The following is a 15079-nucleotide window of genomic DNA, read 5'->3' as shown; positions in this document are numbered from 1 at the left end:
AATAAGGCAGTTTTATAGCAGCAAGAGTAATTGCATGCTGGAAGATTTTGACAAGGCACTTTTAAAATTTCAGTGCAACTTCCTCACAGTCATCTCTAATTCAAGAATGAACTAGATTTTTTCTGTGAATTCATCTTGTCCTTTCCTTCATTATCAGGTGTACCAGAGAAGTTCCCACGGTGTTCTTAATGCTTCCAATACTCAACACTTTGTGTTTGGGCAAATGCTTTAATCAAAGCCATGCTTCAAGATTTTAATGAATTTCCAGTAAGCAACCAGGAAATATACCTTTTTTCAGATTTTCACTTTCCTCTTGTCTATAGACAGCAGAGCAGAAAGAAGGAACTCAAACTGGTTATTGAATGCTCTGAGTGAAAATTATTTTGATTTACATACTCAGGATCAATCCTGAATCAAGGAAACCAGGCTCTCACTGCAGCTCATGGACCAGTTCATCCAATGCACTAACCAGGGACCACCTGGGCATCTCAGACCTCATGGATGTCAGGACCTCTAAATGACATCTAAGCTCCCCCAGTGCCTGAAATGAACCCTTCAAGCCTCAAAATACATGAAGCCTGAGAGCTTCCCATTCTGTTCAATAGGAATGTCTGGCCCATATGTTTCTGCTCTTACAGACTACAGTTCACAGCTGTATTTTGGAGGGTACCTCCAATGCCTTCTGCTGGCTGTGACAGAGGTCACAGCCCCTCTGAGATGTGGTGCTAAACACAGTTCAGGACAGAACCCACAGCATGCTGTGGAGAGAGGCAAACTGGCTTCCCTAGAGCTGGAAATCAAATCCAGTTTCCCCCCAGCCCATCCTTTTTCTGCAGCTGGGATGCCCTTCCTCCCCCATTAACTAATGCAGGAGTCCTCAAGCACCAGCACTGGCCAGGCCCAGTTGGGTTTTGTGCTGTATTTTAGCCAAATTCTGCTTTCAAACACCCTATCAGGGATCATCACAAAAGCTCTGCTACACAGCTATGCCAGAGATGCTCGAGGTGGATGTCTCTCAGCTACATGGATATTGTAAAACATTTATTGTCACTGTGAGCAGACAAGCCTTCCAATGATGCAGGGAGCAAGTCTGGATTGGGAGAGGCATTTCCCGAGGAAAGCCACCCAGTCAGAGCACACTACATTGCTTCTGCTGGTTTAAATCACCTCATTCAATATTCTGTGTTGTCTTATGTAGCATGCAGTTATGTAAATTTATAAATCATACACTAATTAGCACACAATTTCATAAATTTAGTAACAGTGAAAAAGGAGGTTTCTAACTAACCAGGCTGTGCTCTCTCCCCCACAGATGGTACAGATTCAAACACAGCCTGGAGGTCGTATTTGTAGAAATCTCTGCTGCAGCTTCTAGAGTTTAACCGCAGGCTCACATGCACGTTCAAGGGCTGTCTTTTGGATATCTCAGGCTCAATCTCTCTGAAGTGCAGCTAAGCCTTTTTCTCTCCTTCCTTAACACCAAACCTCCACAGCTCACTGGTTCACTGCAAATTTTATTTGTTTATTCCCTTTCTTTATCTCCAGTCTCCTATTCTTCAGCCATCTAAGTCTCCATCTCTAGAGGAATTAAATTCAGTCCATGCCCTGGCTATATCTGGGTTCTGCACAGTTGCTCTCCATGTGCTCTGGCCTCCCTGTCCAGTTGCTCTAAAGGGGAGATGCTAAAATTAGGGCAAGGTAATTTCCTTCTTTCTCTAATTTGCCAAGCATGCCTTGGACAGTAGCTCCTCAAATGCAGGAACATAATTTGGAAAAGGGTGTGGAGTCATAAGGCCCTTATGGGAACCAGTGTTTGAAAACATTTCTCTCTTTAAGATGTAAGTGCACAATTTTCCTCTGCTTATTCTAGTTTAACAACGCATCCTTGCCCTCTGGCTCACTCCAATTTCATGTCCACCTTTGGTACAGAATATTTGCCTTGTATCTTCGTCCTTGCTTGACTTCACCTCCATCATTTCTTCCTTACTTTTCAATTCACTTTTTTGTCCCAAAGCATGTTGCTGGCTCTCCAGTTCTCTTCTCTTTTGTATTTTGAGACCTCTCTCTTACTTCACACTCCAAAGGAGACCTTGCTTCTTCTCACAGTAAAACCCAATCATGGAGAGGAAGAGAAGGCTTAAAACAAGTTATTTGTGTGTTTTAGCAAACTGGAGACTCACAACATAATATGATGTGATGCTGTGGGAAGTGGAGCACATTGTCAATGACAGTATTGACAACTGAGCTGGACAAAAATCAGAAGATAAGCCAAATAAAAGTCTGGAAGAATAAATTAAACCCCCAGATAATTTATTAGATTAAGACCTCACATACACATATAAATACGTGCTCGAGATGGGATTCAACAGCAAGACTGGAAAGGCTAGAAATGAAAAAGGTGTGATTATTACAGGTCTGTGATGTGCAAGGTGCACAAAAGCAGTAACTACACAAACAGCCAGTGTGTGTGCACAAACCATGTGGGAAGGACACAAACTGAAGGCGTGGGTAGGAGCCTTAGCAGCAGTCATGTTATTCCACAAAACCTCATGGAAAACACAGCCTGATGTGTAGCTGAAGGATATTAACTGGGAACACTCTGGACAAACAGTTTATGTGGGACCAACTCCCCAGCAACACTCCCAATACAGAAGCTCAAACTTAAAAGGACACTGTCATGTCATTGTTTTTGCTAGTTTAGTTTTGCATTTCCTCTACTGTTTTAGCAGATGGAAAACAATTTCCCTCCCAGTACCAACTACTGATTTTGTCCTTTCCTATTTGACAATCATTGATTTTTTTTCTAAGGCTATAAATGTTTTAATAACTTAACTTTGTAGTGCCTCATGGCAAAATATCTTTGCTTGCACTGAGTGCTAAACACTATTCCTATGTACTGTTGATAACTAGAGCAAGAGCCAGCATTATAAAAAATTATTTTTCACAGGGTCTACAAAATTAATAGTTTTTGCTTCTTTTGTCCACATCTCATAGAGAGTTAAAGCATACAGCTCTTCACCCATCAGGTGTTTCAACCATCTTTTACTAGAAACTTGGCTGCACAAAGGTGTGCCCCCTGTGTAGGTCTGACTGATGGACAACACATAGGGAGCCCACAATCCTGACAATGTCCTTTTAAAAAGAGCTACAACCAAAAAATACAGATTCAAGCCAAAAGTCACCTTCAGAATTAGAATTTTTTATGGACTAAGTGATCATAAGGAATCCCAAAGCAGTTAAATATTGGCACCCACTAAAGAATCAAAGAACAGAATGCTTTCATGGAGTGTTCTCAACACAAAGGCACCTTTCAAGAAATATACATGTATTTTTTGCTGCTTTGAAAGGTCAGTTAGCATTTATCAGAAAAGGCAATTAAAGTTTCAGTCAAACTGGAAAAGAGACAAGAAGCAATTGGACTGAAATCAGAGAACTGTTTCTCTATAAATGCCAACACTTAAAAACACCAACAAAGCTAAAAAAACATCATGAAACAACCTCAAACTCTAAGATCCATGTGATGGTTATCCCCAAATTTCCTGCTGGTCCTTGTACATATTTCTCTTCTTTATTTTTTTTTCCTGCTCTCCTCAAGAAGCAGACTACTCAGCCAACAGAATAAGAAAAGTTATGTCCCCATCTGCTCTACTTAGGCCAGGGCACTGAATACATCTTTGGGCTCTTAGCAGAAACCTGGGCCTTTACAGGCTCAGGGAGTAGAACAAGAGGGACATTCAACAGCAGATGGACATATTCCAGAAAACTGGAATACTTCATTAAAAGCAGGAGAGACCATGCAGGGACTTTCCACAGCAGTAATTTTCTGGTCCAGCAATGCTGCTTTCCTCCTTTAAACTCCTCCAAGCAGCTTTTAAAATTCAGCTGGGATGCACAGAAAGGATATCACCTAATTTGTGATTAAGACTGGGCCTGAATGAAGCAGCCCAGAGTATCCTGAGGTTCTTCTTCCCCTTCATTCTCCTTTTGTTTCACTGATGGAGCAAGGTGCTGCCAGGGGCTGCGGTGCTCTCATCTGAGATCCACCTTGCAGAGCATCACACACTGCACAGAGCAGCGTGGGGAGGCAGCAGCCATACCCCAAGCATCAGTACAGCAACTCAACCCAGACATTAAGATAAGCAGGGTTGCCTGAAGAGACTGTCTGAAAAGCAGTACTGGCCCATGAAGTGGTGTTTGGGAGCAAATGGCCTAGAACTTGCCCGTACTGGATCAATTCTACCTTTCCCTCACTGCAATTTTACTGTGCAAAATGAGTATTTTAGTCTCATATTTCTAGGAACACATGCCGGTGGCTACTGTTACAATAAAATATGAACACTGCATTGTGGAGAAAATGACCATTAATCCTGTAATGTGCAGTCATTTTTACCAATTCGGCACATTTCTTTAAATAACCAAGTACATGCAGTAGATGGAAATGCATTTAAATAAACTGAAATAGATACAGCATGAATAATTAAAGCTGGCAGGAAAGTATGCATTGTGAGCTGCTAGTGGAAATAATTACTGATTTGTCTTATTTACAATGGAGCCTGGGTACAGGATCAAAATAGTGCAAGTTAGTGAAAATGTCTTAAGATTGCTCTTACACTAGCACTACTGTGTATTTCATCTTGAAAAGTATATCAAATAGGTTTTGAATCTCTACAATATCTGACTCTGTTCTGCTATTTCAGGATTACGTTACCCAGCCCATAAACTCTGTCAAATAGCACTGATTTAAAAAGGAATGTAATTCAAACCTGTGTCTAGTACATCAACCTGCAACATCATCTATTAACATTATCAGACACTGTAAAGTTGAGCTTACGATATATCCCCTAAAAACTCAGTGTGTTAAATATCAGAATGTTGAAGGAAAAAGTAGATCATGAAATCAGTGAAAAAGTACTAAAGTGCTTGTACTTTTATAATATGCCAGGTTCTAAACAGACTTGTTTAATTAGAAAATAATCTACTTTGAACATGCTGGTTGTTGAATGTTAGGCAGTTCTTGCAAACTGCTTTAGAGCAAAAAAAAATCAATAATGAAATATACTTCCGATATAAGGCTGGCAAAACTGTGACTTCAGTCTATTAGAAAATGCTGTAGATTAAAAAAAAAGGTGCTATTTAAAATTGATTATTTGGCACGTGAAAGGTTTGGGAAAAAAGTTAACGCTTTCTGATTGGTGTACCCCAACAAAAAACCTGCATCATGATTACTAAATCCCGGATGCTAATTAGCCATGTTTTAGAAGCGGAAAAACAAGCAGCGATCACTCAAATAATTTAAGAGCAGCTGTAGGCCAAGGAGTTGTGTCAAATGAAGAAGATCTCCTCGAGGAGCCAGCGCTCCTCCAGCTCATCTGGCCTGCTGGAGGGGCTGCAGGGCAGCCGGTGGCGGGCGCAGCAGGGCGGGCGCGTCCTGCCCCTGCCGCTCGGCTCCCGGCAGAGGCGCCCCGCAGCCGGCGCTGGGTTCACAGCCTCCACCAGCTCCAGAAGAGAGGCTCCACACCTGCAGAAACACACCGAGAAAACAGCTCTTCAGATCACAGCGTCATGCAGGAACTCAGTACAGTTCTCCTGCCTCCATGAATCAGACTAGACATCTAGATTTGTCCGACAGGGGCCACCGGCACGGAGCGGATTTTGCTGTATGGACTCCTGTCAGTAATGGCAACACAGAGGTACTGAAAAAGAGGCATGCAAAGCATGGGTGCTCAGGTTATTTCAGGCAGTTTCATCAGTTTTTCCATTTGAGGTGTGTAATGTCTTTGTTGCGCTCTGGAACCTGAACACAGACCTCAGAGAGATGATAGCCAAATACACCAAACAAGGCAAACCCACGCTGCACTCCTGGGGGTTTTTTGGGGTTATTTTGTTGGAAGGTTTTTTTGTTTAGTTTTTGTTTTTAATAAACCTCTACACTTGATTTAGTTTCTCAGGGATTTGAGAATAGCATAAGACTTTATCATTATTGCCACAAACTACATGTGCTTCCTGTAAATCTCTGTGTACTATATAGAGTCTGTCTGGTGGAAGCATTGAAGGAATGGAATCTAAACAAGGCAATACAAAATCAACACTTGAGGCATCAAGAGAAAAGGCAAAGGTGCTAAGCATCACTCAGGCTGTCCTTTAAGTGCAAGTACAGACATAGGGGAAGGTTGCAAGCCAATGGGATCTGCTAATGCTCACTGAATAATGGCAGGTATTGAGACAGAGAATTTCTATTAATATTCACAGGAGACAAGACTTGATCTAAATACCAGCACAGGATTGATCATTACAATATATTTCCCCCTGTCCAATTTTAAATGTCTTAAACAATACCATTTCCACTGCTTCCCTAGGGAGCTTGTTCTCCAGTGATCTCTCAGTGATAGTTAAGAAATATCACTCCAGATTTTTACTCAAAAGTCCCTTTGTTCCATGCTGTTGTTAGCACCAACGTGCCTGATGCTCCCAATCCTAAAGTGATTCACACATTCAAAGACTTTAATGCACAAAACATAATTCACATTATTCACATTATTCACCCAAATGAAATTATCAGCACAGGTGATTGGATCCATAGGGTACCTCTCTTGTAAACAAACAGAGTTCATCTATAGCATGAGGAAACATCTAAAGCTGTTCTATGCTTTGAGAAAAGCCTCTGTTTCAACTTTTGTGACTGTAAGAACCTAGAAAGACTAAGCAGCTAAAACAGCTGGGGGAGATTTCTCAGCTCAGATGAGATAACAAATTCTTAAGAACAAATGTGTACAGCTGCTTATGGATGTGAGAGGTTAGCAGTGGCCAATGTACCTTCTAAAGGCAGATCCTCACCTGTGCTGTCCAGCAGCCTTGTGCAGCAGCAGGTAAAAGTTTTTCCCACCCTGAACTCGCCACATCATGAAAAACACCCTTCTTTATCTCAACAAGTAGCTGCTACATCCCATCTGTCATCAGAACAGTGTCACAGAATCATTTAGACTGGAAAAGACCTCCAAGAACATCATGTCCGACCTCTGGTCACTGCCCTGCCAATCAGACCAGAGCACTGAGTGCCATGTGCAGTCATTCACTGAAAGCCACCAGGGATGGTGACTCCACACCTTCCTGGGAAGCCCATTCCAGTGCTTGACGTGACAAGTTACTTTGTCCAAGATGAAATAACTCATGTCTGAGACACAGAGCTACTCCTTCAACTCAAAGGTATTGGGTTAATACCTTTGTTAATGGCGACTACTGAAGTTATGCTGCAAGGGCTATTTCTTTCCATATTTATTGTTTCTTTCAATCTGATGGCCAGTGTCATGTCTATACAGTCTAACGTGACATTACTGCCTCACAGGCCTCTCTCCTGTTTGACTACAGAACGTTTTATTTTCCTGCAGATGTGCTAGCTTTAATCTCACTCACAACCAAAAAGCCAACTTGCAAATTTCTTTTCCACATTTTAAGCTTGTCTACACATCTTTCTATTATCTAAGTAGCAAAAAATGAGTGGCTTAAAATGAAAAAATACAGTTTTGTTTCAACTGGATCTTGTTTGCTGCTAACCCTAAGCAAAGGTGATGTCTTTTAGTTACCCCTAACCAAAAAGTTCAGAAGGATGTGGAGTTTTGGGTAGCAAAATCAGATAATTTTAGAGAAATCTGTTGTTTGTACTAACATTTAGAAGTACCCTTTAAAAACTGAAACTCCACAGATAATTCCAACCTAAAATGGACTAAGCTGCACTGATAGCAAAAATGAGCACACAGATATATGAGACTTTTCACATGGAGAAAGTTTAATACTAGACTCTATATAGAAACACATATGGTTTGAACCCCAAAGAAACCCAGTTAACACATACACTGCTTTCATTAGCCACACCTAAAACTTCTTTTTAGATTAATCTAGTCTAGCATACAAATGCTTATCTCCTCTGACGGTAGTGCTATCATAAAATTTCAATTTCTCCAGCAGCCACATGCAATCACAGATTAGGCAGGGGAAACCAAACCAGCCAGTGCATTTACAGCAAACGTGCAGGCCCTAGATTTCAGCAGTACCTTGGAGTTCATTTCTTCTGCAAGTTTATCTAAGTTTTACAGCATTTCTGCTATCAGGAAGGCTAAATGATTTGGCAGATTAGAAGCGCAGCAAATAGCAAAGATTATGTAAAAGACCAGGTGTTGTAAATCAGTCTATTTGACACCACAGTTATATATGCAATAAAATGAATGAACTCTGCTAACAGAGCACTATCTGATAAAGAGAATGCTCCTTGCAGGTATTTAGTGTTTAATCCCAGGATAATGGTTTGCCCTGGTTTGTCTAAGTAGCATCAGACAGCATCTGGCTGGAGGCAACAGAGTAGACCTAGAATGGTCTGAAACTTTCAAAGACAAATTTTTCACCATTTATTTGTATCCTCATATTTAAAGAGATACAGTCAGAATGCTTGAGACCTGAAATGCAACCTTCTCTAAAACCAAGGTATATATTCTTTGCATGAATTGAATAAAAATAAAAGTAAAAACAGGCTTCATTATTATTACTGTTGTTGATTACTACTATTATTATTACTATTATTACAATACTTAATAGCTTCAGTGAATTGAAAGCTACAGGATCAGCCACCCAAGAGTCAGAACATTTAAAACAAGAAAATTGATTTGGTAAACAGTGAATGCTCTTTTAAAGCAAACTAATGGCCAAGGATCCCCTTGTACTGTTCCTGCTTCCAGAGGAGAAAAAAAAATCCCAAACATTATGCAGAAGTACCAGCACTGTACATTAACCCACATACAGATATTCCTCATGTATAGATGTTCAACCAAGCAACCCAATGTCCCATCAGTGCTGGTGCTTACACACATTTTCATTGACAGGTTCTGCCCTCACAAAATAAGTAAAATGCCATGGGCAACTGTCCCTTTAAGGATGCTGATAATGCAGTCTATCCTCACTTTTTTGGTACATTTGCCAGTGTGCTGGAAGGTCAGTGAGCAAGGGGAGTGTAACCCAGGTTCTTGTTAGTGGATCCCTGGGAGTGGATTAGAATGAAATGTCACAGAGTCCAGTGGGTTAAAATGTGCTCAGGCTCAGTGAGAATGCCCAGGTTCCTCCTCTGAGTGGGGGGGAGCTTCCATTCCTCTGGTGGAAGGTCCCAGAAATGAGTCTGGGGGCACTTAAGGAGTCTTTGATAGTTCATGATCCCTTCTCAGGGACTGTCTCTCAGCTGAGCCAAGAGTGCCCCATGAGGTCTTCCCCAGGGGGAAGGGGGCAGTTTCACAGCTGAGGGAGCTACACAAGGCAGAGCAGTTAGCACAGCAAGAAGCACCATCTCCCCTTGCAGGATCCAGGCTGGGATGGCTCACCTCTTGTGTCTCATGCAGACAGACTAGCACATGTACACCCAAAAACTCACCTCCTCCCTTGAGAGATGCAAAACTGGCCTCCACAAAGCACCCTGGCACCTCCACAAACAGGCAAATGTTATGAATCATTAATCATTAATAGTCCAGTCTCTCACAGCATCTCTGCAACAGACTGGAAAATAATCTCTTTTTTTGACACTTCCCCCATGTATACTTTTTCATCTAACTTTAATGAGCTTGAAAGTCTGTGTGTTTCATCATGGGAGAAGAAAATTTGTAAGGTCTACAAGTTTGAATAAGAAATCTAACTATTTAGACAGATAAAGTTTGGTGAAAGCAATCTTCTAAAGTCTCCAAAAAATTCATCAGGAGACAGAACACTAAGAACTAGTGTACAAAGCAGAAGGAAGGCAGGGCCATTGGCAAGGGGATAGAGATGAGAGCAGGGAGAAAGACCACAGTGAGCTTTGAAACTCTTCTTTCAATGAAGAACTTTCACCTTTGCTCTTATTGTAGAACATAAAACTCCAAATACAGGTCACAGAGCAGCCCAATCTGAGAGGCTGGTACCACTGGGATCAAGCTGGTACAGCTGGATCAGAGCAGAACTGCAACCTGGGCAGCAAAATCCACCCAGGTCAGGCATTACACAGTGCTGTGAAAGCATTCCCTTCAATCTCCTCTGCATTACTAAAACAGGCTGCTAAAAATGTGTCTCCTCAGCCATTACAATCCTTTTGGAAATTTTATTAGAAACTTTCAACATTGGATCTTAATTAAATAAATATCTAGTAGAGTTTATAAACTCCTAATGTGAAAAGAGTTTTTTAGTCTCTCGCTAAGATAACAGGAAACATCACAAACCATTATGATTCAGAATAGATCATTAACCATTCACATTTTAAAAAGGAAAACAAAAATAAACACAACATGGCACAGACCCAAATCTCTCTTTCCACAGTGTTTCTTTTTTACTGCTCATGCTGCAGGAATACAGCTCTCTGAACACCTGCAGGCGAATCTTGCTTTGTCCCATGTTTCCTGAATGGGAAACATTCATATTTTTATGACAAAGTCACAAATATGGTTGATGCTCTGGGAACCATAAGAACAATGTCCAGGAGGGTTGGTGAGAAATCACATGAAACCACTTGGTATTCCTTCTGATAAAACCTACAGGGCAATCAGAGCTCAGCCAGTCCCACAATATACGGTACCTAAAACATGGTCAGATTATGCAAGAGTGATGCACAAAACTCATAACTGTGAAGGATATTAGAAAGAACAGTGGTCTTGAAGGTAACCACAAAGCCTACTTGCCTCAACTGGCTGAACAGTGATGTTAATTTATTTAGACATTTGGGATATGCCAATGGATTTTTAATGTTCTATTTCCCACTGCTGGTAGAATATATTATATTTCTTACACACTGCCCCATTTTTAAACTACACTATTGTATTTTCATATCAGGCAGTCCAGCTAATAATACCATTTGTTCCTTCCTGAAAAAAAACCAGCACAACTTCAACAAGTTTGATATTCGGAGGAGCAGGAATCTCCTTATGAGGCAAAATAACTAAACTTATTAGAGTCATAAATACTCTGGCAGTAAAATATATCTGTATATTTCTTTGAACAAGCAGTGTCAGGTAATATTCGATCACTATATTTAGAGACATCTTTTCATTTACAGTCTCTGAAAATTTATTCTTCAACCATAAACATGTAAAAAACACAGGGAATGTCTCTTTGCAAGGTGATGGCATTTCAACAAAGCATACTGGCAATATGGTTTTGTAGCCATATAGATTTACTTTATTTAACTGTATATACCAGAGGAAATAAAAAGGTTTATTTTTATACTACTGCTTATATTTTCAACATAAAGTTCAAAGTGATTTACTAATGTTACATGAATTGCCTTTGAATTACAGTACAGTATTGTGCCTAAGTACAAAGCCTAGCACTACTTCGTATTCATAAAACACAACCTGCCCCCAAGCACTTTACAAATGCTAAATACAGCTAAAAACACATTCAAGGGGTAGGGAACAGACCCATTTTACAGAAAATTAAACAGTTTATTGTTATGATAGAGCAAATATCAAATCACTGTGTGACTGGAACAAACAGGGCAAATAAAAGCAGAGAACAAAACAGATGCATGTAAGAAATGGCCTGAGCAGTCAAACTACCTGAAACATGAAGAAACCACACTGGTGATACAACCTGGGGTTATATGGAAGAAACAGCTAACCACCCATACCCAAGCCAACCCAAGCTCTACAGGTGAAGGGAAGAACTCAACCCAAATTAAAGGGTCCTGAGACACTTTCTGTCATCTTCAGTCTGGCATCCACAATTACAGTATAAGGAATGCGATCATCTCCATGGCTTGTCCTTCCAACATCCAAGTACCAACCCCACTGCACATGAATTTGCCTCATTTTTTTTCAACCTGTAGTTTCCACAACATCCTGTGACAGCAAGCTCAGGAAGTTCACTGCTCTTGACAGACATATTTTTGTTTTCCGTTTTAACACGTTGCTAGTGTTGCCTTAAGGACTGGCTGCAGTTAGTCTCTTTTACGTGGTGGAATCTGGCAAAAAACAGCTGCACTTTCAATTTATCCATCACCTGCACAATTCTGCACCTCTGATCATTTTCTCAGTCTTTTCCTATCCAAAGTCATTGCTTCTTGGTCTCTCCTTAAACTGCTTCATCCTGCTGATCAAATTAATTGTTCTGTGCAACTTCCCTAACTTCCACTAAAGCTTTCTAGAGAGGCAAAGACCAATCAGAATCAAAATGTGAGTATGGCAAGACCAATGTATCCACAAGCTGTTGAGAAATTACAGAAAGGTTTGAACTCCACAAATCCTAACCACCTGCTCTGAGTTCAGTATCATGTAGGCACAGTGTTGATGACTTTTACCCAGGTAAATTACAGTTTCATTCACTCTGTTCTGATTCGCCTTTCTACTGACATATCTTACCTGAAAGAACTTAGTATCAAAACACACAAATTTATTAGGTCACTCGGGAGATTTTGGTGTTCACTTCTCACTCCAGGTCACTGACGAAGAAAAAGCACAGTGAGTTTTTGGGGGATCCCTCTGCTAACTCTAAAAATGAACAATAAGTCACTTTGCTTGCTATCATTTAACCATCAGTAAATCCCTAGAAGGAATTGTCCTCCAATCCTACAAAAACTTGATTTCTTTAGAAACTTTTAGTGTGGAACTTTGGCAAAAGTCTTTTGAAAATCCATAGGGCTGAGCTGATACCTCAGAGATTCTTTCTTCTTCACTCCCTGCTCTGTGAGAATAATCCAAGTCTTAACCAGCAGGCTATTTGGCCCAGGAAATCTGAGATGAGCATGTCAATGAGCATTAGAGGCTGGTTGGGTAGGAAATGAAAGCTGAGAAATGGAAGCTAGTTTTGTAGTCATTCACTGAAAGGCCACACATCAGGATAAGGGAGCTTGCCTTTCATGTGTGAACTGCACCTTCAGTGACCAAAACACACCCTAGGGGGATATTCCCATGTACTGAACATCAAGACACCAAAACAGAAAAAAACCACAACACAGTGAAGGACAATTCATGAGGCTGAAACATCAAGAGAAGGAACAAGATTAAATTGAGAATTAGAGACAAAGGGACTGTAACAGCCTGAGATTCTCATTATACTTTCAAGTAGGCTGGAACTCAGAGCAGATATTTCATTGTGGGATACAGGAGGAGGCAAATTTAACAGCACTATATATGTATTTAAACCAAGACCAGGTGGAGACATACTTTTCACTTGCAACAGGTCTGTATCTTCCAAAAGCATTTCAGAGTTTTCTTAATTCCCTAAGAAAAATATCAGACTGCAGAATATTTCAAAGCAATTAAAAAAAGATCTGAGTCTTTTATTTAAAATATATCACACAATGTAAAACAGAATATATTTATACAGTGTCCTCAGCAAGAGCCTCCTGGAGTGCTGTAAAACCCACACCCACATAATAGAGAGCTTACAGTATCAGAGACTTTTAGAGAGCTCTCTGAGGCAGTATTCACAGAATCATAACCCAGAGAAGGAAAAGACTTATTAGATCATCCAGCCCTCTCCCTGCTGACAGAACTGCTCCCTACAGTGTGCTTCCTCACATTTGTTGCTAACAATCAGCCTCTCGCTACTCTCCTTGGGAAGCCATTCCACAGCCAAATATATCTCATGCTATCATTACCATTATTACTTATTTATGGGCCACGGTATAACCTAAAGGGCCTTGATCAGGATCAGGGGGACCAACTCTAGTACCACTTGTAAGAGCATTCCTCTCTCCAAAAGAGCACACAGTCAAAAGAGGTAAGCTAAAGCCCAGTGGGGAACATATAACATTCCATTAAGGAGAACAGAATAGTATAGGAAGTGCCACAAATGTTCCATGAATCTTTGCTTCAGAGTTTGGTGGGAGAGAAAGGTATGTGTCACGAATAAGAACATCTTTCTGATAGTCACCTAGAGATAAACAAAGAGGATTTTCTTCCTCCAAAGCTCACCTTATTAGTTGTGGCTAAAGATCTGGCAGGGTACTGAAAAATCTCTTTTTTTGATACAAATACATGTTAAGTATTTAAATAATGTTACATTTTTTCATTCTGCTCCAGTCTCAGTCAACATTTATCTGAGCCATACATATTTTAATATTCCCTCATAAATCAATACTTTCAGCATTGCAACAGATTTTGCCACTCTCCTTCCATCTTTGACAATTCTTTTTCCAGTAAGCAATCACCCAGAAATAAGCACCATATCCCCTAGGGGGGCTGCAGGGAAACAGGGAGGAGATCAGCTCTCTCCAGCACTCACACAACACTTGTCTGTGCACATTCAGCCCTTCTGCTGCTGCTGCTTCCTTGCTCCACAGGTCCCTCCCTTACCTGTAGGTCTTGCAGAGCAGTGAATTCAATGCCTCATTTTCTGGGGTTACTAACAATTATCACCAATGCTGTGGAAAGCAGCATTGCAGATTACAGCCCTTGCACAGGAGAATTTGGAGAGAAGTAGCAGAACTGAGTATTATATATCTGCTAACTGAAATGGGCTGTGCTTGGCTGTGTTTTGGGACGAGTCTCCCTCCCCAGCACGGTAAACAATAGTAAAGAACTAAACAGAACTTGGACTTGAAAGAGGCTGAGGACTCTGGTTTGCCCCTGGCCATTTGCATACCAAGCAGTGCCAATGCTCCAAAGAACACCAGATCCAGCAACAGCATCTCAAAAAACTTGTGCCCTAAGGAAGGGCTGATAAAGAGATTTTTTTTTTTTCCCCGTTTTCACCCTGGCTTCTCCTGTGACAGCATCCAAGCAGCTGTCATTACTGAAACATGAGTTACTTCAGCTCTCATTCCTCCTTGCTGCACAAGCAGGACATTTTCACTTACCTGCTCATCAGACCAACACCTGTTTTCCTCACCTTTAAACACTCCCATCTCAACACTCACAATCCAGTTATCCTACCTCTTTGTTGCTGGTAACACAGCCTTTGTTACTTCCCCACTGGACTCAGACCCTGCTGCCCTGTTACCATCCTGCCAAATACAATTCAAAGTGCTGCTTCATTGTTTTTGTCTTTGTGTGTTTTTAATAGCTAAATAATAACTAACTAACCAAAGACCAAGAATAAGAAACACCACAGATCATTTCATTTAAGGTATGGCTGCAGG

The 15079-nt window shown here is 40.8% G+C and overlaps 1 protein-coding gene across 1 annotated transcript in view; it reads right to left on the bottom strand.

Annotated features, from left to right (window-relative positions):
• Positions 1-2293: 2293 nt before the first annotated feature.
• LOC306814524 (protein hinderin-like) overlaps positions 2294-15079 on the bottom strand; it is a gene marked incomplete at its 5' end in the record, with an annotated part of 123590 nt that continues 110804 nt past the window's right edge. Inside the window, one exon of the mRNA XM_079330658.1 lies at positions 2294-5518. Within this exon, the coding sequence (XP_079186784.1) occupies positions 5323-5518 (196 nt within the window). The 3' untranslated portion in view covers positions 2294-5322. The remainder of the gene's footprint in view (positions 5519-15079) is intronic.

Source organism: Erithacus rubecula (assembly GCF_903797595.1).
Source record: "Erithacus rubecula genome assembly, chromosome: Z".
In the NCBI taxonomy this organism is placed as follows: domain Eukaryota; kingdom Metazoa; phylum Chordata; class Aves; order Passeriformes; family Muscicapidae; genus Erithacus; species Erithacus rubecula.
Note: the sequence above shows the minus strand (reverse complement) of the source record. Positions and strands in the feature narration are given on the sequence as shown.